Source organism: Anolis carolinensis, chromosome 4 (assembly GCF_035594765.1).
Source record: "Anolis carolinensis isolate JA03-04 chromosome 4, rAnoCar3.1.pri, whole genome shotgun sequence".
Lineage (NCBI taxonomy): Eukaryota > Metazoa > Chordata > Lepidosauria > Squamata > Dactyloidae > Anolis > Anolis carolinensis.
In genome coordinates, this window is record NC_085844.1 from 19,927,625 (window position 1) to 19,955,550 (window position 27,926).

A 27,926-nucleotide genomic window follows, 5' to 3' on the forward strand; every position below is an offset into this window, starting at 1 on the left:
TGGTAAGTATTCCATTCCTGGATTAGACAGATTCATGGAGAATAGTTCTATCTGGACCTTGACCTCTGAATACATGCCATTTCAATTCATTATCTTCTCCTGGACTTTTCCAAGCATTACAAGGTGCAGGTCCTTCTTATGTTTTCCCCTGAAAGGGTTTTTACTAAACCATTTGTAAGTTTGTATCCACTTTTGGTGGTGAATTTGCTGAGGCTAGTGCAGTTCAGTTGGATCTTGAGATCCAACAACTGATATGCAGAATTTCAGAAACTGTCACCTTTACACTAAATGTACACGAAGAGGAGTGGGAGAGAAATGGGGGAAATTCAACAATTATCTGCCCAATTTCCTTTGCTCCCACATTATCACTCTGCTGACTCCTGCTATCATTAGAATCACAGACTTGGAAGAGACCTCACAGGCCATCCAGTCCAACCCCCTGCCAAGAAGATTCTTTAAGACTTCAAAATTAAGATGATTTAGAATCTAGAAGTCTGCTGCAATCTATGACAGCCAATGTTAGTCCAATCTTTGAAAGAGCTATTTCAGCTACTGAAGTATTTGGGCTTTAGATTTCAGCATTTTGGATATTGTCTTTGCATATTCAGCACAAAAGTCCTCAAAGGGAAATTTCAAATCCATTCACTTCTCAAAAATTAGGAGATTGGCACAACCGTCCATCTGAGTGACCATTATAGTGGCTGCACCCTCACCTGTTCAGGTGAAAACTGGAACAGGACTAACCAATCTTTTCACCTTTAACATGCATAGAACTCTGCTTTTTCTACAACTTCTCATTTTTATTTCTAGAAATTAAATGAAAAATAAATGGTTTTTGTTTGCATAGTAGAATAGTCTTGAAAAGGAATTGTAATGAGACGAATGGAATCATTTCTGAAAAGAAAACCAGTTCTTCTGAGCTCTTTTTGAGATTTTCCAAGAGATCTTTTGGTGAGTCATAAGGCCTTTTCAAACAGCAATGCTTGCATTAATAATACAGATGAGAAGATGCCAACCATCTTGCTACACTACAAAAAATCACAATGGCTTTAGTTGTATTTTCTGTTCTACAACGAAACCCCAGACTATACCAATAATTTTAGTTTTTTCTGCAGCTATTCTTTATCTGTATTCTAAAGGGGGAAACAATTTTAAAAGTAGATGAGAATTGGTCTAGGTTTCAATACAAACTGCCCATCCTGATCTGAAAAATAAAACTTAAACCGAAATCATCTCATACAGACATTTTCCAAAACCCTCAACATTGATAATCAAAAGAGAACAACTAGGTTACAATTACTTTACACACATTTTAATATAAATTTAACTGTACAAAGATTTGGCTATTTTAAAAGCATAAAGACAACAGAGAGAGAGCGAGAGAGAGAGAAAAGGACTGCCTTACAAAATACTTATTCTCTAACCACCCTCAACAAATAAAATCAGCTGCCGTAAGGAGAAAGAGAGAAAACATATTTCAGTTTCTCATTGCCAACATGGCATTTATGTCCCAAATGAGATTCCGTAATTGATCCATGATTTGCTTCAGCTGTTGATTCTTCTGCTTTAGCTTCTGTAAAAGAAAGAGTTTATCAACACTGGCATTTTGTTCAGGAAAAGTTTGATTTTTAATAGGGGAAATTGGAAAATACATAGTAGCATAGAGGTCTATTAATTACTCATCGCTAGAGAAACAAATCAAGGTAGACGTCCCCAAATTAATGGCCCCATGATTGGTAACAGCAATGAATTAGGTCTCTTGTCACCATCTGGGGATGCTCTTTCTTTTAACAGATCTTGTATGATTTTCTAGAAGTAGACTATGTAATTTCTGCAATTCTAAAACTGTAACAAACTTTTTTATTCTTGCAAAATCATCTTTTCATATCAACCATCATATTTTAATCCAGGAGCTAGACAAGATGCGCAACATGTGAGCTTCCATATGTTATTAGAATTCAAGTCCTTTCATCCATTGCTATACTGGCTAGTAGGTTACTGCAGAAAAGTCATATCACGTCGTAAGTCATAAGACATTTGTTAGCTTTGTACTTTGTATGTTAGCCAACATGTCGGTGTGGCCTGCACCAAAACCTTTAGAATCGAAACTAGACTACACCATTAAACTGGAAATAACACTTTCAAACTAGGAACATGTTTTCATTATTATTATATTGTTCAGAGGCTGGATGGCCTGAATATTCTACATTATGATTTTTGTTCCTAGGTGATACACTGTATATGCCATTTCCTAATTGGTTCTATTATAAAAACATGGGAAAAGTTTATTAAACTGCAAAAACTTTGTCTTTGTGAGAGGAACATCATGCTATAGCATGATCATTTTTCAATGAATATCTCTGAATATCTCATCATCGAGTCTTAACCAATTCAACATCATTCGTGCCATACAAAGTTTCTATAGTAGAACAACTGCTTTCAAAATAAGGACTACACCATTAAATAGGAAATAACTTTTGAACTAGGAACACATTTTCTTTATTATTAAAAAAATGTTGTTTATAAAAAAATCAAAATTCCCCAAAAGTCCGTGGATAAGTGAAACGTTCTGAAATTAGATGGGCTGACAGTGGTAAATGTGTTCTACCATTGTGGCAAGTTTCACCGCAATAGCTGTACAAATGGGGGAGAAAGGAGCCTCAGAAGCCCGCCCACTGTGCGCAATTACTTTAATGAAATAGTAACAAAATTTTCACTAAAGAGGCTTTAGAAACACTTTAGAAACGAAAGGCCAGTACCCCCCAGTTTTGTAATGACTTTTAAAACATGTTTTTATTAATCACACATACTGGCTAGGACTGAAAGCAGCTGTAATACAACATCTGAACGACCTCACATTTCTCACCATTAGGATAAAGGAATAGGTTGATTGATAGGAGGTTAGCATAAGCCCTATATTGCTAGTCATAATTCCATAGCTTCTAAGTCATGTTGGAGGCATCTATGTACAAAAAGACTTTTCACTGTGAAAAAGCATCCTTAACCACCTTAGGGCAGAGGCAACAGGAGGTCCCAGGACCCCACTGTAATTGCACTGCCCTGTTTCCCCAAGTAATACATGAAGAAGGCTATACCTTGGGTAAAAATGAAGTTTAAAAATAGGAAAGATTACTAGTGTTAGGTGAAGAGCTGTGCCAGCATCCAAATAGCTTTGCCAATACATCTCAAGCTTGATTTATGGCTGAAACTAACCCCTTGAGTTAAAATGCCCAACAACGCAGAATTCTATTACGTTTTGGAAGACCCACAAATAAATCTAAGGAACTGGCACAGGTTCTGTTCAGTAATCCTTCCACTGATAGCACAAAAACTCACAGCCATCACATATTGTTCTTGCACATGGCAACCCTCACGCGTGAGCCTAGTGTTTATTTATTACCTATGCCTAAATTATATTTACCGTATAGCCCTAATCATACCCAAGGAGAAACAAGTCCCATTGAGATTAATAGTACTTCTGCAGAGAGGCATGTAGCCTTAATAAGATGAGGAAATTGAGAAAAATAAACTCAAGTAAGTGAAGTCTCAAGCAATTAAAAATGCCCCATTCTCAACCTAAGCTTACTAGCTGGTACCTCAAAACAAGCTGGCATTTCGCAATGAGAAAAGGCATAGGTCATATCTGTGATTGATGTTGCCATGGGTGAAAATGGTCGCCGCAATTTTGTGTTTTTCGTAACTGGGAAATTGTATCAGAGCTTTTCCGTTTTGCCAAGATCAGGAATGATTGTTTAGTTTATGGTTCCACTGTGATTGAACGTGGAGCAAGAACTGAAGCCTTTGCAATTTCTCTCTTCTCACAGCGTGATGTCACTTAGGTCTTTCTGCATAAAGAGTTTAATCCTCACTCTCTCCCCCAACCCTGCTCTCCAATTCATTTTAAATTCATCCAAAAACTAATAAACGTTAAATTTGGTTTGGCAGCACAGCACTTTGCCTCCCAGGTTAGTTAGCAAGCTCAATGTGGATTTGCTGCAGAAGATAGGAGCCATGCCAATTCAGGCACATTTTACACGATGAATGTGCTTCCTGGGGTGCAACTCTTCAGATTTTAGTGCTACACACTGCGCGGCTTTGCCTCTGAACTACCCCTATGGGATCCTCTCTGGACTGTGAAAAGAACTCTGCACCATGCTGTGACTTTTAAACTCCATGGCTTCCAGTGCTTTTTTAAATTTTGTTTTTGGAACACTTGACATAGTTTGAAGTACAGAGAAAGCACTTCTGAGCACTGCAGCATGCTCCATGGCTGCAAATGACTTGCTGGTAAGGTCACACTGGATGTATTTCAAGCGCATTGTATATTGTAGATTGCATTAGTCACATGCTTAGGGAAAGATAAAGGAAGTTGTAAACCCATGGTACTCTCAGTGCATAGCTCAGCTTTGCCACATGTGAAGAGTTGGGGTTCTGGAATAATTTGGCCATTTTTGGCTGAAACGGGTGGAGTGGGAATTAAGAGGTTACTACTACACTAGATAGCAGTGATTTAGTCATCTGAAAAAATCCTTCTCAAATTATGAAGAGTTGGGGAAGAGGTATAGATGAAATTGAGACTACATGCACACTATGGGTCATGATTTACTCATTCCTGTATACAGTACTATACAGGGATGGATAAAGATATATAGCTGCTTGAAATAAGGGGCAATATCTTCCTGCTTTTCCACCATTTTATGTGTAGAAGCTGTCATCCATGCTTTATCTTAGCTCTGGTCATGGAACAGCTTCCTCCGATGCACCTGAGAACAACAACTTAGCTTAGAGGACAGACTGATATGTTCTCCTACAACTCTTCATATCCAAGTATTTACTGCCCAAAATGGCTGCTCCAATTTGCCTAGTGTTTTTCCTACTATATGACAAAAAATACACAAACACCCACGTATCACCTCTTAATATCTGTGAGTTTTCAAATACAATACACCAGTAGTTTTACTTAAAAATACTCCTGCCCTTTGAACATCCAAGGGCCGATGTACTCTGCCATGAAGGAAAAAATCAGAGTGCCACCCTCAACAGAGAAAACAGAATACAGGATACTGAGCCAACAAAGCTGAAGCTATGCATACCAGGATCAACAAAATTGAAATCAAGGTCAGGCTAAGGTAGAAGATTGAAGTATGCCCAGGATACTCTATTTATCTTATGTCAGTTTTTATAAATGACACAAGAGATGGAAAAAATATATTGGAAGCCCAATCCCTGGCACTACTAGCCTCTGAAGGGCAGGAAATAACACTGGTCCATTTGGCCTAGTAGCCATCTCAATACAGCTACCACTGCACCAATCTATCCTAAGCATAAAACTGTCCATATTAACAGACCTCTTTCTCTGAGATTCCTAAATAACCTTGCTAGACACTATGAATGTCAGCTAAAACAGACCTTCCTTAAAAGTTCAATTTCAGAATATTTTTGAATCTAGGCAAATCCTTAACTGTCTGACTTGAGTAATTGTAATGTAAGCCTCAAGAACTCATTTCCTTCTTGTCCTCAAAATGCAGCAGATGTAGCTGAAGGGCAATTTGGGAACTGTACTTCTGTAGAAATGGTAACCCCTGCTTTTGAGGGTTGGGAGGAGTTTGTCAGACAAGAGCAGCTAGAAGGGTAGAGGTTGGGGTCAAGAGTAGCGTCCCTTGGGAGTTTGGAAGTGTTTAAGTAAAGAGAGTAAAAAGCAGCCTATGAGCCACTTGAGTCCTCTCCTGGTTTTGTGTGTGTGTGTGCGTGTGCGTGCAGTGATTTCAAGGAGGGGAACTAGCTTTTGGGATGAAGTGGTAGCAGCAGATTAGCAAGTATCATATTAAATAATGCCTGTGCAAGAGCTACATGCAAGATCAGAAAACAGCACAGTGGAAAAGTATAACAAACAAGTGAAAGGAACATCCAGACAAAAAACACATTTAAAGCAGCCGAATTTTGAGAGATATATGAAATCCAATGAACCTCAACAATTTTCTATCTATCCCCTGAACATATCTCCCCCTATGAGCCGTCCTGCAGATTAAGATCTTCGAGTGAGGCCCTGCTCTTGGTCCCGCCGCCGCCGTCACAGGTGCGGCTGGCGGGGACGAGAGACAGGGCTTTTTCGGTGGTAGCTCCACAGCTGTGGAACTCCTTACCAAGAGAGATTAGGGAAGCTCCCTCACTCATGTCTTTTAGGAAGCAGCTGAAGACCTGGATGTGGACTCAAACTTTTGGCCCATCCTAGGATATGGGTTGATAGGACCTGATGTATTCGTTGGATTAATGTGAAGTTGAATACGGACTAGCTCTGACTTTTGGCCTAATTCTACTGGCCCTGTTGTAACGGTCACACAGTGTTTTACTGTTTTAATTGGGTATGATATTGGTTTTAAGTGTGTTTTACGATTGTTGGTTTTACTACATTTTGTATTATATGTGGCATTTAATTTTGCCATTGTGTAAGTCCGCTCTGGTTCCCCTGGGGGAGAAGAGTGGTATATAAATTAAATAAATAAATAAAGTCTATAGATCTTTGAGTCTCCCACATCCTCCAAAAGGTAAACATTCTTTGTCATTTTCTCAATCTGAAGCTACTCAGAATAGGACAGTCTCAAGAACAATGAAGAGATAAGATATATCATGATCTCTCCATTACTGACCATTGCTGAGTTCCAGCTGGGATTATCACATAACCTCTCATCCAGAGAGCAATCAGATCCAGACTTGCTCAGATGGCTGCAACATGTACCAGTCCCTTCATCCTGACTTCAAGCAATATATATATTTCAATTCCCAGACTCTTTCCTGTTCATCCTGTTGAATCCTTTCTCGATTCATCCTCACTGACCTTTCATGTCACACATTCCTGCCGTTTTGTGTGCCGTTTGTCACTCACTACCACCCACTCTGCTGCTGATGCAGTTAACTCTCTCCTCGTGTAACAGTGATAATATTTGGTAAATATAACTTGTTAGATATTTTTACTGGGCTTTAAATCTTTGATTCCTATTGCCAGTGGTGCATTTAAGTACCGATTCTCAATCTTACCAGAATGCTGACAGCTTATATTCGCTGTTCCAGAATGGCTCTTGTACACTCACTTTCTGCAACATATCATTTTTCCCCTCATATTGTAAACTATAGCTGTGTAAACCCAAGTAAATGGGCAGATGCAGCAAGGAGTATCTGGATGTAGAAAGATGTGGATATTGTGTGGTTCAAAGAAAATGCATTTAGCTTTTGGGTCCTCAGTCCTCCCAAACCAGGCTCCTCTTGGGATATTTTTCAGACAAAAATGACTGCAGGAAGCACAATTTTGCACTATAACACTGGCCCACAAAATGGTTAAAAATTATCTTCAGTACTAAATGAAAATGACCAAAATTTCATTTGATTTCCTGAAAATAGTGGTGATACAGCCTGCACAGGGTTGGGAAAAGTAAAAAATGGCTGATGAAGAATATATTTTACCTGAATTCTTACAAAGTCCAATGGACAAAGCAGTAAGACTTCCACTAGTAGAAAAATGATTTAGAATTGTTAAATTTAAATTTCAGCTATTGATATCTAGAAAAACACTACCACAGTTAACTTGCAGGGAGATACCAATTTTCCCAACGTCATCAAATTTTGCAGTAGGAATAATGTGCTAGGCTAGGGGAAATCAAATTCAAGTTATCTGCATAATTTCCATTTCAAAAAAGGTCCTAAAAAGTAGAACTTTCAAAAAGATTTTCTTTGTTATTTCTCCCAGAATGTGCTAGGGAGGTACCTTGTGGAGACACTAAGGCATGCCAGTCTATAGTAAAATGTTCCAAGATGTTAATGATTTCATGAGGCAATGTAGAAAATGCTAACATCACAAAGCCATAGCGATGGTTATAAGTAAACACATTTTAATAACATTTATTTGTATGTATGAGCCTTTTTTCTGGCAGTAGACAAGTGACACCTTTTCTATTTTGTTTCTTTCTATTTTAAAAGAATTATGACCTCTGTTCATGTATTCAGACTGATATAGCTAGTCATTGTGTTAGAGTTGTTATAAAGCCAGGCTTGTACACATGAGAGGATCTGTACAGCCAAATACTATAAGCATCATTACCTGTATTGATTAGGTGGAGTGATACATTGAGTTGTCACTCGTGACATGCAATGAGCAGCATGTGAACCAATGAAACACTTCGTGGTCTTCCTCCAAACTCATGAAAGGAACCACTGGGAGACAGTGCCCAACCAGAGACAGTGCTCTTTAAAAAGTAGTGTAGTTGCACAATTTGAGTTTATCAATGGCAATCTGTAGCCATGAACTCAAATAATGGTCCAGATACAGAAGTAGTTGTCTTGTTCTATATCAGCAAATCAGACCTAACAGCTTTAATCTACACCTATAGTATGACATTTGCAGAACTCTTCATTTAAGACCAAACTACTCTGAAACATTTTGACTTATAACAGATTGAACATAAAAATATATTGTTGCTGGGAAAATTCATTTGCAGCCTAACCACCTACTCTCACTGAAACTGAAGCCAAGTCAATGGGAACTGGGAGATATGAAAGGCAGATTGTTTCATTTGTGCTAATAAATCCACACTGAAGTGCTTTAATCTGTGAGCCTCGGCTCCACTGAAAGGGGTTTCAAAAGCTCCAATTCACTCAGGAAGAGTTTTTCCACTGGCCTTCTATGCTCCTCCATCTTCCCAAATAACTGGCAAAATCATTACATTTACTGCATCCAGGTAGGAAAGAAGAATAGTGCACAAAGTACAGTGATGTGATCCTGAGAACTGTACCTGAAGTCAATAGCTTCTATTACTATCAATGGCATGCGATCCAGAAGTAAAAGCAGTAAAAGCTAACAACATTTCCAGCCAACTCTGATGTTCACAGACATAGTAATCACACACCACAGGGCCTTATATATTCTTACAAAACTTTGCCCATGGAGCAACACCAATAGTTATTCTGAGATTTCACATAATACTTAAGGAAGACAGGCAGTGTTAAAGTAGCATCAAGACACACTGAATGCTACACAGAAAAGTGGAATATATGTCAATAAAATGATACAGAAGTAAACTGACATTTCAGTCCCATATGACTAATTAAAGGGGAGAAACATTGAGAACATAGTTCCTGTAAGCTCTCCCCGCCAAATTCTTTAATTTAAAAAGTAGGCTCTTTTGGCAAAAGGAAGTGACAGATTTTAAATTACTCAGATGATGATGGGAATATCTCAGTGAGCGACCAGATTTATTTTCAGATTGTTAAAGGGAAGGAAAAGAGAGATTTGCTTGCAACTGCTTAGACCTACAAACTCAGTCTGCTGTCTGAAGAAACGTAAGTGAAATATTTCTTCCCCCATTCTGATGGTGAATAAGCTGACAAAAAACGATAGCGCTTTTAAATGTGAGCTGACCAGTTTTAGGTCTGCTTATGTGTGCCTAAAAATTAATATTAAATTTTCTTTTAAAGAGTCTTGGATCATGCATATGCTAAGTTATGGTGCTTAAAAAATATGCTACCACTAGAGTTGAGGCAATACGATTCACGTGTAGTCAAATGATTAAAATGAAGGAGGAGTGTCAGTTTATACAGCATTATGCACATCCTGTATACAATATAGTATAAGGAAAATACGACTTCCAGTAAAGTCAGTCCAGTGTGCACTTGGATTCTGTTTCTTTACTGATTAGAAAGTGTGAACTAAATATTGAGAAGTACAGTGTTCCCTCACTTATCGCTGGGATTAGGTTCCAGGACCACCCGCAATAAGTGAAAATCCATGAAGTAGGGGCACTGTATTTATTTTAATATTTATACATTATTTTAGTAGTTATACCCTATTTTAAGTCTTTATCAACCAATCGTGTGTTGATAAATCGCCTCCTTCTCCTCCCGTTGACGCTTGGGCTCTTTTTCTCTCTCTTTGGCTTCTCCTTCTTCCCTTCCTCAGGCTGTAAATTGTAATTTTTTATGATTTATAATAGTCTTTTAGAGTGAACCGTGAAGTAGTGAGGGAACACTGTATATGGGAGCTATTTCACTGGAAAATCATGTGCTTATTTCAAAATATGGCAAACACCCATGTCTGTATTGCTGGGCTTGGTTTTTTTTTGGGGGGGGGGGGAGCGGGGGGACGATGAAAGATAAAGTGAAAGTGAAAAGTTCTTATGTGAAATATTTTCAGTCCCAGACTTAAAATTTGAGACTGCTAACTGTGCAGTGTATTGGAAGAATATTCAGTTACTGCTGATGCACAGCTATATCTGAATATTTGTTAGATGAGAGCAGAAATGCTAAATTCTAAACTGTGGAAATAGTTAAACAGCTTCTTCTGTAGAAACTGATAAATATTTATCCACAGCTATTTTTTGAAAAAAATCCACCTCCTCTTCAACAGTTATTTTGAAAACCTGGAGAGTATAATGAAGCATTTAAAAGTATATAAAGTAAGAAGTTAGTATCAAAGCTTCAAAGCGAAAACTTCAATCCAATGATAACAGGCTAAAACATCTTAAGTAACATCATAAAGATTTATGAAATTCCTTGTGCGAGATCACACCAAGAAGGATGGTAAACAAATTAGCATTCAAATAAAACAGCAAGGACAAAAATATGTCACAAAGCTATCAGGATAACCCATGAAGAACACTGAAGTATGTTAATAGTTTAAAAACCGCATATGGAGTATGCATAAATTCATACTATATTAAATGTTGTTGTGTGCCTTCATTTCTGACTTGAAGCATATCACGGGTTTTTTCTTCGCAAGGTTTGTTCAGTGGGCTTTTTTGCCTTTGCCATTCTCCAAGTCTGAGAGTATGACTTGCCCAAAGACATGCAATGTGTTTCCATCCCATAGTGGAGATTTAAACTCTGTTCTCCAGAGTCCTAGTCCAATGTTCAGACCACTACACCATGCTGGTTCTCTATATTAAATTCTACTGTGTGGATCAGGCATGGGCAAACTTTGGTCCTCCAGGAGTTTTGGACTTCAACTCCCACAATTCCTAACAGCTGGTAAACTGTTAGGAATTGTGGGAGTTGAAGTCCAAAACACCGGGAAGGCCTAAGTTTGCCCATGCCTGGTGTAGATAATGTTAAACCATAGTGTTCGAGAAAAATGATAGTGTTGCTTCCCTCCTCTTAAATGCACAGATTTTTATTTTTCTTGCATCTAGATATTTGCCTCTGTGGAAACACAAGTTTTTTATACCATCCTTCTCACTAATTGGCAATGACAGAAGCTGAAATGTCAACCTGTATGGTTTTCTTAGTTCTTCCAAGATACTTTTAATTATTTAAGCTGATGACAAACTAAAAGAAGTAGTGTGATTTTTTAAAGACTAACAGATTTATTGTGACAAAAGATGTCAGAAACAGAGACCTGCTGGATGAACTACTTTTGTCAGTGGACATATTTCACATACACAACATGGACAAAGGAGGTTATGGGCCTAAAAGGTCAAGAAATGAAAGAGATTTGTGTTGAGTGCCTTGAAGTCATTTATAACTTATAATGTACTAGCTGTGCCCGGCCACGCGTTGCTGTGGCAAAGTGGTGGTGGTATTGGTTAAAAATTGTTGTGTAATTTTTATTTGACGTTATTTGTATTTTTTAATTAATTTTATTGTAAGTTATCTTTTTATTTATTCTATTTTATTATTTTCTTGTATTATTTTTAGTTATTTTCTGTTATTATAGTATTTTTTTGTATTCATCTTTTAGTGTTTTTAATTATTTTTTAGTGTTTTTATTATTTTTTATTGGGTTGCTAGGAGACCAAGTTGGAGGAGCTTAGCCTTCTAACTGGCAGCAATTGGATAAAAGCAATTATTCCTCTCTCTCTAATTAGGACTTTATTTTTCTTTTCTTTTTGTTGTATCAACCTAGAGGCGTGGATGATGGGTTATGTTGTCAAATTTCGAGGTTGGGGGGCCTGTAGTTTTGTTGTTTTGTGGGTCGCCGTGATGCCATCACTCTTTTATATATATAGATCTAAGGGAGAACCTATTATGTGATTTTCTTGGCAAGATTTGCCTTTGAATTGATTCTGACCTACAGCGATCTTTTTTTCGTGTCAGGAGCGACTTGAGAAACTGCAAGTCGCTTCTGGTGTGAGAGAATTGGCCGTCTGCAAGGACGTTGCCCAGGGGACACCTGGATGTTTTGATGTTTTTAGCATTCTTGTGGGAGGCTTCTCTCATGTCCCGAGCTGGGAATCCCGGGTGGGATTCGAACCTGGCAGCAACCCAACCTTCAAGTCACAAGGCTTTAATTCACTACGTCACCGGAGGCTCCACCTATAGCGACCTTAAGACAAGCTATCATGGGAGCAAGAGGTGGTTTGGTAAGATTTTTTTCAGAGCAGGTTTGATTTTGCATTCCTCAAAGGCTGAGAGTTTGTGACTTGTCTCAGGTCACCCAATGGATTTTCATGGCTGAGCAGGGATTCAGAGTCATAGTCTCTGAACACAGTCAAATCACCACACTGGCTTTCTTCAGGTAGAGCTAAATTGAGCTTTGTATAGAGATGTAGTGGTGAATGTTGTTTTCTCATGTGAAATCTTTCTCCTTACCATCTAGTCACTTGTCAAAATACAATGTAGTCGACTATAAATCTGGAGACCAGGGTTCAAGTCCCCACTTTTGGCAACAGAAAACTACTAGGTGACAAGGGGAAATCAAAAAAATATGACTCAGTAGGATTTAGGGTTGCTATAAGTCAGACACAACTTGAAGCCATCCAGTCATAGATCTTTTGCACCTCTTTATAGCAGTTTGGCTAAACTACTTATAATGGTTGTTTTTCGGTATCAGTATTTGTGTACAAATGCATTCATTTATGCATGTGAACTCAGAATACTTTGGGCATCTGATGAGTCATAGTAGAATACGTACAGTAATCTTTAAAGGAGTCACTATATTTATTTCTCTTTTGTTATTGAAAGACAAACACATGCTGTTTGCCAAGGTACATGCAGGTGATAAACTTGTTCCTTTCCATGGACCTTGTGTAAAAGAAGTACACCTAATGAACTGAATCAGTCCTTTTGTTCCACCTTTCCTCAACTTATTCACTATTCTCCAATGACAATGTTTTCTGGTTTGGCTTAATTTCTGAAATTACCTTTGCAAACTGAAGGGTAAATCACATAGGCAAATAGCTCAGATATACTGCACTTCTCAAGGAACTCCAAAATAAATGCTAATTTGACAGCCATATGGACTTGGACGTGAATTGGCAAGTGTGCATTTATAGCAAGGCTCAAAATATGAAGCCAGCTTTTAACATAAAGAGCACATTTCCTCCCCAGAAATAGCGACAGTTTTTCACACAGTTTCCTTTGCTGCAGCTAAAGCTTGCCTTTGCAAGAGATACTTACGGGGTTTGTTTTTTATCATTCTGCAGACTTTCAGTGGTTAGAACAATGTGTCCTTCCTTCTGATGGTTAACAAAACACGTAACATTGAGATCTCTTAAGACTACCAACTTGTAAAAACACTATGTAGAACTTAAGGTAGTTCAAAGGCTTCACATCTTCCCAGCATTTTAGTCAGACTTTGCCAAAGACTAGACAGCACTTCCAATTGTTTTGTCTAAATTTTCCATTTTGCATTGTTATGTTTTTAATGGTTCAGCCACCATCTTCATGAATTCCCAAGGTTTCTGGCCTAACAGTCTATTTCAAGTGCAGCATGAAATGAAGGCATACACCAAAAAGCACTAGCTAATGGCAAACACTATGAAGCATTTGGAGTGGTTAAGCCTCCTATAAACTCAAGGATAAGATATCCTAATGATAGAAGACTCTTTGATCCAACACAGGCTTCCATCAGTAGAACAGAAGACTCAATAAGTTATCTCCTATTCTAATCCAAATAATCCTTGGATACTATGCAGCAATTGGGGCCAAGGAATTACTTCCAAGGATGGGATGCTGCAGGAAACTGTCACTCTGCCATTTTTGCTCATGAAAGGGGTTTTTTTTTGGCTCAAACTTATTTCATTGGAAGGAAATCATTTGAATTAGGATATTTGTTATTTCAAAGGAAAGCACTCCTGGCAAATAAATGGAAATACTATATATAGAGGAATGAGAATCTCTCTTCAAATATGTCAGACAGTTTAGGATAGTGAAACAGCCAGAGTTGCTGGTGACACTGACAGCTGGTCACACATGAGGCAATCATTCATTTAAACACTTTCTATATTCTGATTGTGCCAAACAAATACATGCATTTATTTAATAAAGAAAGAAATCACAGTGGAATAGTGAAATAAGGACAGAAAAGGCGCTCTTAAATGAGTTTTTGGACGGTTGCAGCCTCCCAACTCTTCTGGGGATCTAATGTGGCCTCCTAGTCTTCCACAGAGAGTCACTGTGCTGTAATGGTTTGAGCAATAAATTGCTGCTTTGGAGATTAGATTTTGAATCCCTGCTCAGCCATGGAAACACACTGGAAGAACTTGGGCAAGTCATGCCATTTCAGTCTTAGAAAAAAATTAACTCTCTCTGAACAGATCTTGCTAAGAAGTCCTTGTAATAGGTTCACCTATCACAAGGTTTCCATAAGTCAGTGATGACTTGAAAGTAAACAACAAGAGGCCTCACCCACTTTTGTTTGATGAAGTGAGGGCAATTTCACTATAGTTTTAGCTCCAATTGTTTTAGGACATGGGGCAGCTTTTTGCAAAACCAGAATTGACTTCTATTTACGTCTGGTTTTGGAAAAAGATGCACTCTAATTCTAAAATAGCTCAGGGGAACAAAGCTTAGCAAGAAAGTCGCTCACCCTCCAAGGGAGGTGCCTGATTTAAAAACAAAACTGCAGTGCCAGGAGCATGGCTAGGCATAGTCTTCCATGAGCTATGGCAGGGCTTCTGAAACTTTTCCACTCACTGCCTCTTTGGGCTCAATACTTTTTTTACATGACCTTGGCTATATAGTTATATAAAATAGCTATACAAATCAAACATTTACTGACAACAAAGTATTTGTAAGGTTTGCTAAACAGGCAGATTTTCTTATTTATGAATCACAGCTGAAGCATCTTCAACAGAGACCACTCCAAACATTGCCAACAGATTCTTATAAATCTCTAAAACAGCCATTAGGTAATATTCAGATAATTTTTCCTGTTGCCAATTTTATCTGGAACCCAACATTGAGGAAAGGGGACACTGTTTGGGGTCAGGACCCACAGTTTAAGAAACAGTGATATAGGGGTATATATAGCCCCAAGACTACAAAGTTGCCTCCCTCCACCACTCTAGATTGTTTATTAACAGTGAGTCAAATATATATGTTAAATACACAAGAAATCTAGTGAATATAGTAAACCAGTAAATGAAGCTTCCTACAGCCAATTCTCCTGCTCTCAAGTCTTGTCTAAATGTTTACCTTGTTCACTTCCATGATTTCCCTTCTCTCTTCACTGGCAAAGAGGAGCTGGCTGGCTGCTCCCCGATCATCATGTTTGAAGCCATCTTCTTCAACATAAGGAATAAGTTGCTGCAAATGGGAACAAAGTGCAATATGCAATAAAACATATTGTGAGCTTCTTGTGGATTCATGAGTGAAAATGTATACCTAAAACACTTCAGCCAAGAGAAATAAAGAATTTTATAGGAATACTAGCTTTTGAATTTCATTTCTATTTACATCTATCAGTTTTTTGGAAAGTTAAGATTGCTACCCTTTAACAAATACTTTTATCTTCCTTAAAATGTTCTCCACCATTGACAAGGGGCATAAACTGGAAATATGGAGTTATAAAATACAGCTATTCATGTAAGCCACAAGAGAAAATGGTTCACAGCAGGTTTTTAAAATTTCCAGAATACAAAGCACAATCTTGGGCTGGTCAAAAACTAGCTCTGGATCTCTGTGTGTTCTTGATTAGTTGATTGAAAGGCTAAAGAAACCTTGCTAATCATTTCAGAAGGTAGCAACTTTATGACCTCCCACCCTACATTATATTGCTGAAATGAAAAATAAGTTACCAGAAGCAAAGGTGTAAGAAGCAGATTTTTGAAACTGAGCGCCATTCCTCATTGGTATCCATATTTCTATGTGTTCTAAATTTAAAACTCAAAATATGTATCTGCATGCCTTGCTTACTCAGCTTCAGTTGGTAAATTTGGGCATCTAATAAACAATAAAGCAGGTTCTGTATATCTGAAGTCTGCCCACTCCACATGTAAGCATTGCTGCCTATCAATCTCCACCTACCTCTATTGGAATAGGGTCAAGCCCCGCACAGTTTTCATTGCATTTATCATACACTAATCTCAGTTTCCTAAAAAGAATGGAGAGTTGGCGTAGATGTTCTTGGAGCTTTCCTAGTCTGTCTTGATAGGTTCCTGTATGATAGGTGACACCGTTTGGAAGCTGTAATATTCAAATGAAACAAAAATGTTCATATCATATCCATTTTCAAAACAGACAGAGAGAAAAAAAATATTACTTTGCTGACAGGCATGACAGTTTCTGACAACCACTCTCTGAACTACGCTATTAATAGCTTGTTCTGTTTTTCCCTCAATATTATTTATTTGAATTTCATCTACCCTGATCTCAATAATAAGCAATCATTATGTCATTTACTACTTCAACCTACCCCCCAAGGAAACAAGAGAATTAATAGAAAGGAACAAGAACTGTTTCAAACTATGATGTGAGCTGGACAAACAGTAATTGCATGGGTGTGGAAAGATTATAAAAAAGTGGATGTTTGAGAACTGAAACAATTACATATATGTACAGGTGCAATTCCAAATTATGTCAAGTGTAACCAAGGAAGATACACAAGAGGAAAAAATAGAGAAAACAAAAAACAAATATATCGAATGGGTAAAAACTGATAAAGCCAATACAAATATTATGAAGAAAGAAAGAACTGTACACATGGGTAAAGATAACAATATAGTGGAAAATGTGGTTGGAGAGTTGGGTCATGAGGGGGATAATATGCGAGTTTTATTTTATTTTTCTCTATTTGTTATTATTGTCTGCTTGGAAATTTAGCAGTAAATGTCAATAAGAAAAAGGATATGTAAAAGTTTAAGATATAAATAAAAGAAATGAATAACACCTAGGAATGCTGGATACAAAATATCCTAGATGTAATTGCACCAAATAAATATAAACACTAATAAGGTTTATGAATATTCGCACCTAACTGAAATACGTGTAAATGTGGTAAAATGTATTAAGGAGCAATAATAAAATATATATTTTTTAAAAACCAAAACAAACCCACCCCCATTGTTATTCTTCTAATAATGCTTTTTTTTGGGGGGGGGGGAGGTTGTGATAGTAAATGGCATAATGATTGCTTGTTATTGATGTATGTATCCAGGACTCCTTGGAGTAAATACAGGATGCAAATATAATCAACTGTTGTGATTCGGCTACTATCCACATGGAATTTTAGTTTAATATTGTTTGATGATTTTGTATATTTTTGTTATTATACATATTTGTGAGTTTGCTTCATATTATGAAGTAGATAGATTAAAAAAATTCTACCTGGATAACATTTTTTATAATGGTATTAAACAGCTTTGTATTACTTATTTCTTTTCCTACATGTATATGTGAGGGTGTGTGTATTTTGGATTGTATGTCTTTGGCAGTGCTGATTAGTTGTTGCTTTATTCTTTTACTGATAAAATGCCCTGTACTCTGATGATATTATATAAACAAATAAATACATAAATTGAGATGATCACCTCTATGTATAAGTCAAAGTATGCATTTATGTTGGTTTGTACATTTGTACCACAAAGCCTCATACATGGCTTGATGGATCTGGACCAAACTTGGCACACATATCCTTCATTACCAACTTAAAATAATTGAGGAGTTTGAAATAAAAGAACTTTGAGCAGCAGAAATAAAAGGAGCAAAGTGCTGTTGCTAGGTGAAGTGGCTCTCTGTGAGGTTACTGGGAAAGAAAGGGAAAGCAGCTTGGTGGCTGCTAGGAAATGAGGGGAAGAAGAGAAAGGAAGGAGTTGCTAGAGTGTTGTGATGGAGATATTGTGGGGTAGGCCTTCTCAGAGCTGGAGAAAGGAGAAAGCAGGTAGACAGCGGCCCCTCTGACACCTGGCCAACGCTGGATATATACTCAAATTTATACACAGAAGGCCTGTTTACAAAAAGCAGTTTTGACATGTTTCCAGGACCCTCTCATGTGGTAAAAGTTTCATTCATGTGTAGCTCAAGGTTGGACAGTTATAATAATTTCAATTCGGGTCCATCTTTTGGAACCACCTTGTATTTAAAGGAGGACGACCCTGGTTGCTGATGCCAACGTACTCACCTGCATGTTTCTCAGCAGCTGGAAGATTTCCATGGTGCGAAATACAATGTCCTGCACCGTTTCCTGACCAATGCGACACAGAGAAGCCGTGTTCACCTCCCGTGCAGCTTGAGCTTGAGGTCCTGAAAATGGGCCAGGAGGCATTCCTGCTCCAGCTAGAGGTGGTGTAGACATTGTGCTGTCTTTGCAAAAGCAGACTATGGAGAGAAAGAAAAGGGAGTCTCAAGACTACATACAATGGATTTGGAGGATCTAAGCCAGACATGGGCAAATTTTGGCTCTCCAGGTGTTTTGGACTTACTCCCGCCATTCCTAAGAGCCTACCAGATGTTAGGAATGGTGGAAGTTGAAGCCCAAAACACCTGGAGGTCCAAAGTTTGGCCATGCCTGTCTAAACTTAATTTCAGCAGGCTCCTTATAACAGAAAGGCTGTATCCAGACTATGGAATCCTGGGATTTGCAGTTTGGTGAGGCATCAGCACTCTAACAGACAAGGTGAAAGACCTTGTAAAACTTGCACCTTGCAATAGCAGTAAAATGTTTTTCAATATTGTAGCTGCTTTTCATGTATTGTATTAATTCGAGAAAAAAATTGACAAACTACAAAGATGCCATAACACACAGTTTTTTCACTGATTTGATAATTTTTATCACTTCAGTCGATGCTCAGTTTCGATTAAGTAAGGTCAGATATTCCTGCACAATTCTTGAGTGCATTTCAACAGAGGTGTATGTTTCATATCAGTGGATTAAAAGTGCTTTGAAAGCCTATAGGAAGAATTTAAGAAGAATTTAAACCCACTAACTATAAGTTAATAGAAATGGGCAAATTGATTAGAGAGAAAACATCTTGATAGACATCTTGAGAAAAAACAAATGATGAATTAATGACTACTGAATATTAATATGAATGGCTTACTAAAAGAGGTGTAATAATATCTGCTTTATGCAGAGACAGGTTGTATGTTAGGACGTATAGATATATTGTTGGGAATTACTTTTAGAAGTTGTAGTAGTCCGTATTGTTTAGACACTGTTGTAGTAGTTCATGTTGTAATATCTTTGAGCACTTGAAACATATTATTCTTGCTCTTTTTGTTCTGTTAATAATTTGGTTTTTTAGTCTGGTGCAGTTTTAAGAATACAGAATACAAATATTCCTTCATCCTTTTCATAATGCCCTTTCTTTACACCTAAAGAAATCTTACCCACATATTTATGAAGAAGTATTTATTATATGTAAATATTTACAAACACACACAGAGAGATATTTGTACAATACAAATTATAGTTTGTAATATATACCCATAACTTTGTAAATATATATATAAGATATTTAACTTTAAATATGTGGGTAAGATTTCTCTAGGAATATTACAAATTACAATTACAAATTGTAATTTGTATATTACAAGTATATATGCGCTGTATGTGTGTGTGTATATATATGTGTGTGTGTGTGTGTATGTATATATGGGCCCCCCGGGTAGCACAGCGTGTTAAAGCACTGAGCTGCTGAACTTGCTGACCGAAAGGTTCAAATCCAGGGAGCAGAGTGAGCACCCGCTGTTAGCCCCAGCTTCTGCCAACTTAGCAGTTCGAAAACTGGCATCACGGGATGCCTTAAACCTACACCTGTTGATAAACTCTACAAGCTAGCTGGCATTGCCCCTCCTGACGTGCGACGGGAAGTTGCTGCTAACGGTGAGAGAAAAAAGGTCGAACATTGTGAAAGCCACCCACTGCATGGCTATCACCCTCCTCCCACCAGACTCAAATCAAGGAAGAGCTTCATGAGAACCACCACTCCTCTTGATGTTCCTCCAGCAACAGCAAGGGTGTCTCTCTGGGCAGCTAAACCTGGCAATTCTAACTGGATGGCCCCCCAAGAGGGTCTTCCTCCAGGGGCAAACCAGGAATGGGCAACTTGGAAGTCCCTGAACAGACTCAGAAGTGGAGTGGGCAGATCAAAAGACAACTTGGCAAGGTGGCACTACCTGGAGGAATCCTCCACCTTGTGTGACTGTGGAGCTGAACAAACAACTCAGCATATGTATGCTTGCCCACAATGCCCTGCCTCATGTACGAAGGAGGAGTTGTTTAAAGCTACAGACAATGCGGTTGCTGTTGCCCGCTTTTGGTCCAAAACTATTTAGTTGCTTGTGATTTCTTTTCTTTTTTCTTTTATTTCCATTATTTGAAATGTATTTGCTGTACCAATGCTTTTGACACGAAATAAATAAAATAAATAAATAAAGTTCAAAAACATGCAAATGTGAATAGATAAATAGGTACCGCTCTGGCAGGAAGGTAATGGCGCTCCATGCAGTCATGCCAGTCACATGACATAGAAGGTGTCTACGGACAACGCCAGCTCTTCGGCTTAGAAATAGAGATGAGCACCAACACCCAGAAGCGGACACGACTGGACTTAATGTCAGTGGAAAACCTATATATATATGTGTGTGTGTGTGTGTGTGTGTGTGTGTGTGCATGCTTAGCCGATCACTCGTCCTAATACGATGGCCTTCCAAGTGTTGTGGCTTGGTGGTGGGTTCATAGGTAGCGCTACAGCCCTATTCTTCTTTCACAGTGAGGACATTGGTTTCCAGATGGAAGGTAGTCCTGGTCAGGGTTGGCTTGATGCATCTTCCTCTTGGCACATTATGTGGGGTTGCCTTTGAAAACTGTTCTGAAGCTTCAATTAGTTCAACGGGCGGCAGCCAGATTGCTCACGGAAGCGGCATACCACCCCTCTTACATCAATTCCACTGCTGCCAGTCTGCTACCGAGCACAATTCAAAGTGCTGGCATTAGCCTATAAAGCTCTAAACGGTCCCGGCCAAGCTTACTTGTCCAAACATATCTCCCTCTATGATCCACCTCGGAGGTTAAGATCATTGGGGAAGCCCTGCTCTTGATCTCACCACCTTAGCAAGTGCGATTGGTGGGGACGAGAGACAGGGACTTCTCAGTGGTAGCCCCTATGTGGACAAGTCTACATAGGGACTACCAAACGCAGCGCCCAAACACGAGTCAAAGAACATGAGAGGCACTGCAGACTAACTCAAACAGAGAAATCAGCCATAGCAGAGCACTTGATGAACCAACCTGGACACAGTATATTATTTGAGAAAACAGAAATGCTGGACCACTCCAACAACTATCATGTCAGACTACACAGAGAAGTCATTGAAATCCACAAGCATGTGGACAACTTCAACAAAAAGGAGGAAACCATGAAAATGAACAAAATCTGGCTACCAGTATTAAAAAGACTCAAAAATCAGAACAGTAAATAAGAAGCAACACTCTGAAAACAGGGGAGTTCCAGATATGAATCAACCAGGGGCAGCTAACGACTCTGAACAAAGGATGCCCCCAGGCAGGAAGAAGCCAGGAGATGATGCTATTCAATGCTAATTAAGGTTATTAACTACAACAGTCACAATGGCCTCCAAAAAACAAGAGTCCTTTCTCCCACCCTGGACTTTCCACAGATATATAAACCTCCTAGTTTCCAGTAGACCTCACAACCTCTGAGAATGCCTGCCATAGATGTGTGCGAAACGTCAGGAGAGAATACTTCCGGAACATGGCCATACAGCCCGGAAAACATACAACAACGCAACAAATATTCAGTGAGATGCTGAGCGACTCGTATGCTTCTGCAAAGGTAATGTACTGGTAATATACAAATTAGTTGTATTTGTATGTATTTATGTATCTGTATGTGTGTGCGTGTGTCAAAGTAAATATATTTCAAAGCAAAGTACACACTAAGTAAAAACGTGAAAGCAAGTTGTGAGGGAGGAAAGTGTATTTGATGAAGCAAATGCTTACAAAATCAGCATGCTTTTTAAAAAAAAGTACATCCCTCAATTTGGCAAGCATGTATCTACATTTCCACGAGACAGAAAATACACGTGTCCACAAACCTGGGCTCGAGTGCTGATCCTTCGAGTTGACCAAACAGCCTGGGCCTTCTCCCCTTCCTCCCTTCGCTAGGCCGGTCGGCTTCCTGTTGCCCTGGCAACGAGCGTTTTTAGAGTTGCCCCCTTTTGTAACAAAACAACCCCAAACAGGTCGCCACAAATCCAAATGCAAAGTGCCCGCCCTATCAGCTGGCACGCCGTAGTTTCCGCTTCCTTGAATTGTACGGAGAGGAAAAAACATGGCTCCCTCCTAGTCATCTATATAAGGCAGCCATGTTTTTTCCGTACAGCGTTCCGGCGCCTTATGGATTTGCGATACGCGTGTGCGTAGAGCCACGAATGCTTTATAGAGGCGAGGCTCCGTGTGTAGTGCGCATGTGCATAGGAGCATGAACACTTTCAATTCCTTCTTACTGCATCCCTAACATTCTTGGCAGATAAGGATAATTTAAGTGAGTGTATTTTAAAGCGCATTTATATTATGTTTTACAGGTTGTGTAAAATGAAAGAAACTGTTAAACTCAGAGTGCTTCTACATTGTAAGAATAATGCAGTTTGACTCTCACTTTAACTACTGTGGCTCAGTTCTATGAACCCATGAGAGTTGTAGTTTTATAAGGACTTTAACTTTCCCTGCCAAAGAGTGCTGGTGCCTCTGCAAACTACAAATCCCATGATTCGACAGCATTGAGCCATGGCAGGTAAAGTGGTCTCAAACTGCATTAATTTTACAGTGCAGATCAGGCATGGGCCAACTTGGGCCCTCCCTCCAGGGGTTTTTGGACTTCAACTCCCACCATTCCTTACTTTCAAAGAGTAGAGTCTCACTTATCCAAGACTCGCTTATCCAGGGTTCTGGATTATCCAATGCATTTTTGTAGTCAATGTTTTCAATGTATCGTGATGTTTTGGTGCTAAATTCGTAAATACAGTAATTACAACATAACATTACTGCGTATTGAACTACTTTTTCTGTCAAATTTGTTGTATAACATGATGTTTTGGTGCTTAATTTGTAAAATCATAACCTAATTTGATGTTTAATAGGCTTTTCCTTAATCCCTCCATATTATCCAAGATATTCGCTTATCCAAGGTTCTGCCGGCCCGTTTAGCATGGATAAGTGAGACTCTACTATAAGTACCGCACAATTAAATAGGAAATAATACTGCGTTCTCAAAGGCTTTCATGGCCGGAATCACTGGGTTGCTGTGAGTTTTCCGGGCTGTATGGCCATGTTCCAGAAGCATTATCTCCTGCAATTGGCCACCTTGATTAGCATTGAAAAGCTTTGCAGCTTCAAAGTCTGGCTGCTTCTTGCCTGGGGGAATCCTTTGTTGGGAGGTGTTAGCTGGCCCTGACAGTAAATAAAGAACAATACTCAAGAAACAGAGAAGTTCCAGACAAGACATAATCAGGGCTAGCTAACACCTCCTTACAAAGGATTCCCCCAGGCAGGAAGCAGCCAGGCTTCGAAGCTGCAAGTCTATTCAATGCTAATCAAAGTGATTAACTGTAATATTCACACTTGCCTCAAACAGGTAAGAGTTCTTTCTCCCACCCTGGACCTTCCACAGATATATAAAACTCTAAGGATGCCTGCCATAATGTGAACAAAGCATCAGGACAAAATGCTTCTGGATCATGGCCACACAGCCCGGAAAACCCACAGCAACCCATTGATTTCCAGCCATGAAAGCCTTCAACACACGGGAACACAAAACCTTTCACATTTTGTTACATTGTGTTATTCACTCAGACATGGAAACCCATTGCTTGGCCTTAGATAATTCACACTCTCTCTGGCCCCATCTACACTGTGATATGAAATCCAGATTATCTGCTTTGAACCGGATTATATGGCAGTGTAGACATGAGGAATAGAATGAGGAAGTACAGCTACTACTGGACAGTGAAGCAACAGCTCCCCCTGTGGCCGGAATCGTGAAGCTGGAAAAAAAATGTTAAATGCCTCTGTGTCTGTCTGTATATGTTGTTTGTCTGTTGGCATTGAATGTTTGCCATATATGTGTTCATTGTAATCCACCCTGAGTCCCCTTCGGGGTGAGAAGGGCAGAATATAAATACTGTAAATAAATAAATAAATATAATCCAGTTTGAAGCAGATAATGTGAATTTGATCTGCTTTGATAATTTGGTTATATGGCAGTGTAGAACGGGCCTAACTTTATAGGAACCCTTTGGTCCTTCCCAGGAGATCATCCAAACCATCTCCCAAACACACGATCTTTAAAAATCTCCTGTACGATTTAGCTCAAAGCAAGAAGAGTAAAAGCAGCAGGAGATGTCATTTGCAGTTCCCCAAAGAACGCTATGGAAGCACACAGGGGAGATCAGTAAGAAATGGCTCCAACTCTCCAGCTGTTCCTAGCGCTGTATCAGCATCTCTGCATTGCGCCTTTAAAGAACATCAAAGCCTGGAATCCTTATTCAGATCAGAAAGTAATGTTCTTTTTTCAGATAACAAGAGCTGCTAGCGGTACACTGGATGTTGTCGGGTGTGGCAAATAGAAACTGTGCAATACGTTCATAGGCAATCCAACTCAAACACTATAGTAACTTTCAAGCTATTTTTCCAACATTCAGCTTCAATTCCATTTGCACAGGCATTTTGCCCATTGGCACATAAACCATCATGTTAGAACAACCTTGGGTGCAGCTACACCGTATAATTAATGTAGTCCAACACCACTTTAACTGCCATGGCTCAATGCTATGAAATTCCAGGAGTTGTCGTTTGGTGAGGTGCCAAAACTCTTTAGCACAAGACCTTGTTAAACTATAATTCCCATGATTCCATAAAGTGGTGTCAAACTGCATTAAGTCTACACTCTAGATACACCCTTGAGATTAAACTGGCCATGCACTAATTGCTTCCAGCCACATAATAAATCTGCCAGGCCTAAAGAAACGTTCTTAGCTTTCCCAAAATTCCCTGCCAAAGTAAGCAATATCAGCATGTTCAAAGCATGGCAATATATCATTCAGTATACACTTGTACAGACAAATATATGAACAAGTACACAAATATAGAATCAATGATATAAACCTATCTTCCTGATATCAATCATGTTCGGGATTTCAGGGGCCATTGTAACTTCCAAGAACAGAGCTTGCAATAGCAATTGCAATAGAAATTGTCCAGTTAGTCTTCAAAACCAGATGATGAATATTCAATAATAATAAATATTAATAATTCTGTCTATTTCATAGTTCAGGTTTCTTAAATCAGATTATAGAAGTTGGTTGGAGGATTCTGAGAGCTGTAATCAGAAAAGTCAATACAGTATCACCTCCTGAATTCACAAGGGATATGTTCCCAGACTTCATGTGGATACACAAAACTGTGGTTAATAGTGAATGCTATAGAAAGGATGGCCTTCCAGCCTAGGAATTCCTTATAAGTGTATCAGAGGACCTAGAAAATACTAGAGAGACTATATTTTGTCAGAAGTAGATCAATGAAACTGCATGTTCTGCTCCTGCAGACGTCGAGGTTAAATTGTACTCCCAAGTAGAGGAAGAGCAGGCGGGAGGAGGAGAGGAATGTCATGGTTTACAAAGATACTATATGTGTGTTAACTGGAAAATCAAATGCATGAAGCCGATTGGCTGAGTTTGCAAGGACCTGGGAATTGGTTTGTAACTGTTGTCGTCATGTTGCTGGAGAACCAGTTTAAACAGATTTCTCTGTGTGTGTGTGATTCTACTGAGTACTGGCCGAAAAGAAGATGGCTCTGTACTCAGAGAGGCCTGACTATTTCTGAGGTCTTGTTTTACTGTTAGTCTTCACTGATTTATGGACTAAGAAAGAACTGCTTATGACTGCTTATTTCTGTAAGCAAACAGAGGGGCTGTTGTAAATACCATTGTTCTGTTGATCTCTTGGATTTAGTAAAGGTTCCTGTGTTATTTGTTCTGCAAAACTGAGTGGTGCATCATTCTGCAGGGTGACTCTGGGCTCACATAAGAGCCTCTCTCTATCATCTACAATCCGCAACAAGGAAGAAGATGGAAAAGAAAGAAAGAGGATGAGGCGCAGGAGGAAGTGGAGTAGAGAGGAAAAAGGAGGAAGATCAGGAAGGACAAGCATGTGGAAGGAGAGACAAGTAGGAGAGCAAGGAGGAAGAGTATTTATCGTGTCAGAAGCAAAAGCAAAAAGGGTACAGTTGTAATGTATTTACAAACACAAACAAAGTTAAAAACTTGGCATTATACTAAATGTCCTTTGACCAGTAGCTGGCCACTTGCAGTGCTAAGGCAGGAATGAAGGGGTAGGAGGAAATGGCCATATAAGGAGGTACGAGCAGGCCAGGAACACAGCCGATGGGTTATCACATGATTTCCCCGAAATCATGTGTTTTGAGAGAAACGAAAGTAATGAAATGTAATACTGCACCACAAATATGCACCAATGGTTTGATATGTGGGCGGTCGTAAACTGAACCCACTGAATTGTATAAATAGACACTTGACCCTGTCTGCGGGGTTCTCCCTTTTCAGCATCTAGTTGTGCGTGGGATGAACCTCTGCAGCTGCAGGAACTTTAGTAAACTGCTTTCTTTGGAAAAAACCTCCAGTTGTCTGTCTCCTACTTCCACTGCGTCCGCACAGACACACGAGAAGCCGGGAAGAGGGGAAATCTGGCTTCCGCTACATTTTCTGGTGACCCCGACGTGATTCCACAATAAGACGGGCCAGGAGATCGGAGACGGATCCCGTTGGCGGGACGGTCCCAACTCGGCGGTGGGGGCCGGAGGCAACTACCGTGAGACGAGAAGGGGCCCCTGAATATTGTAAGACCGGCTGCGGTGCTTGCCTCTGATGCCAATGCCGGCCGACGGTGGGAGCCGCAATGACAGCGAGGTTCCAAGGAAACCAGCCAGGAGGAAAAGGATCCAGGGAAAAGTCCAGGGGCGAAGGTTGGTCCGACGTCTACAGCAATCTGGCAAGTATAGTGGTTAAATGAGACACTAAGGGAACACAGTTACCAGCGCCGGGAGGGACACAAAGGTTCCCAGGGAGGTATAAAGGGGTTCTGTCTTGTGATTCCTGACACACACCGTTGAGTGTCCAGGTGCCCAGTCCAAGGCAGTCCCCTCTATTAGGCAGGATGGGAGGCAGTGGGTTCAAATCCACCACCCCATTACAGTGTATGTTAGACAATTTCGGCTCAGTTGCAAGTAGAGCCGTAGAAGGAATTCCCCAGAGAACAAGACTTGTGAGGGTGCCCCAAGACCAAGTCGTGCAGGGCTCATGAGGAGTCGCAACTCCCGGGGAAAGAAAAAAAAACTGTTTGATTTCTTTGTCATGTGTGGGGAATAATGAGTTTCAAGTTCTGCATGTTTCGTGGTAATATTGAAGTGAAAATGAAAAATGAGTCTATAGATTTACACAAAAAATGTTGAGCACAAATATCTAGAAATGTTTTATTACGGTTGAAAAAATCTGATTCGAAGAGGGTCTGTCTGTGTTAGTTTGCTTTTGCTGACAAGCTGCAGAGAGGCGAGAAAAAGGGAGGGAGGCTGTTAAAGTGGTGTTGAGGCTCAGAAAGTTTTCCTTGTTATTTCTGAGGAACAAAGGCTGTTTTCTTAAAAAGTTTTCCTTTGCACCTGGGCCTCATGCCAAAAAGATAGTGGGAAAATCTT

General features: G+C 39.4%; 2 protein-coding genes across 3 annotated transcripts in view; one reads left to right on the forward strand and one right to left on the reverse strand.

Moving 5' to 3' along the window:
* Positions 1-1,296: 1,296 nt before the first annotated feature.
* On the reverse strand, positions 1,297-22,458 carry med30 (mediator complex subunit 30). The gene is made up of 5 exons (XM_003219439.4): positions 22,261-22,458; positions 18,323-18,519; positions 16,231-16,389; positions 15,400-15,510; positions 1,297-1,573 (listed from the first exon to the last, which is right to left on the reverse strand). Exons 2-5 carry the CDS (start codon positions 18,494-18,496, stop codon positions 1,478-1,480), a joined length of 540 nt encoding a protein of 179 aa, XP_003219487.1. The 5' UTR covers positions 18,497-18,519; positions 22,261-22,458; the 3' UTR covers positions 1,297-1,477.
* slc30a8 (solute carrier family 30 member 8) overlaps positions 21,917-27,926 on the forward strand; it is a 97,625-nt gene continuing 91,615 nt past the window's right edge. The window contains exon 1 of one of the 2 annotated variants that reach the window (XM_062980068.1): positions 21,917-21,998. In XM_062980068.1, the coding sequence (XP_062836138.1) occupies positions 21,985-21,998 (14 nt within the window). In that variant the 5' untranslated portion in view covers positions 21,917-21,984. The remainder of the gene's footprint in view (positions 21,999-27,926) is intronic. The other variant, XM_062980067.1, reaches the window with a different exon arrangement.

Excerpts from the sequence above, each read along its gene's own strand:
- med30 (XM_003219439.4), bottom strand. The coding sequence starts at position 18,496 with ATGTCTACACCACCTCTAGCTGGAGCAGGAATGCCTCCTGGCCCATTT. Across the intron at positions 16,390-18,322 it reads AGCTGCTGAGAAACATGCAG|CTTCCAAACGGTGTCACCTA; the intron begins GTGAGTACGTTG and ends TGAATATTACAG. Across the intron at positions 15,511-16,230 it reads TTGACCCTATTCCAATAGAG|CAACTTATTCCTTATGTTGA; the intron begins GTAGGTGGAGAT and ends TCCCATTTGCAG.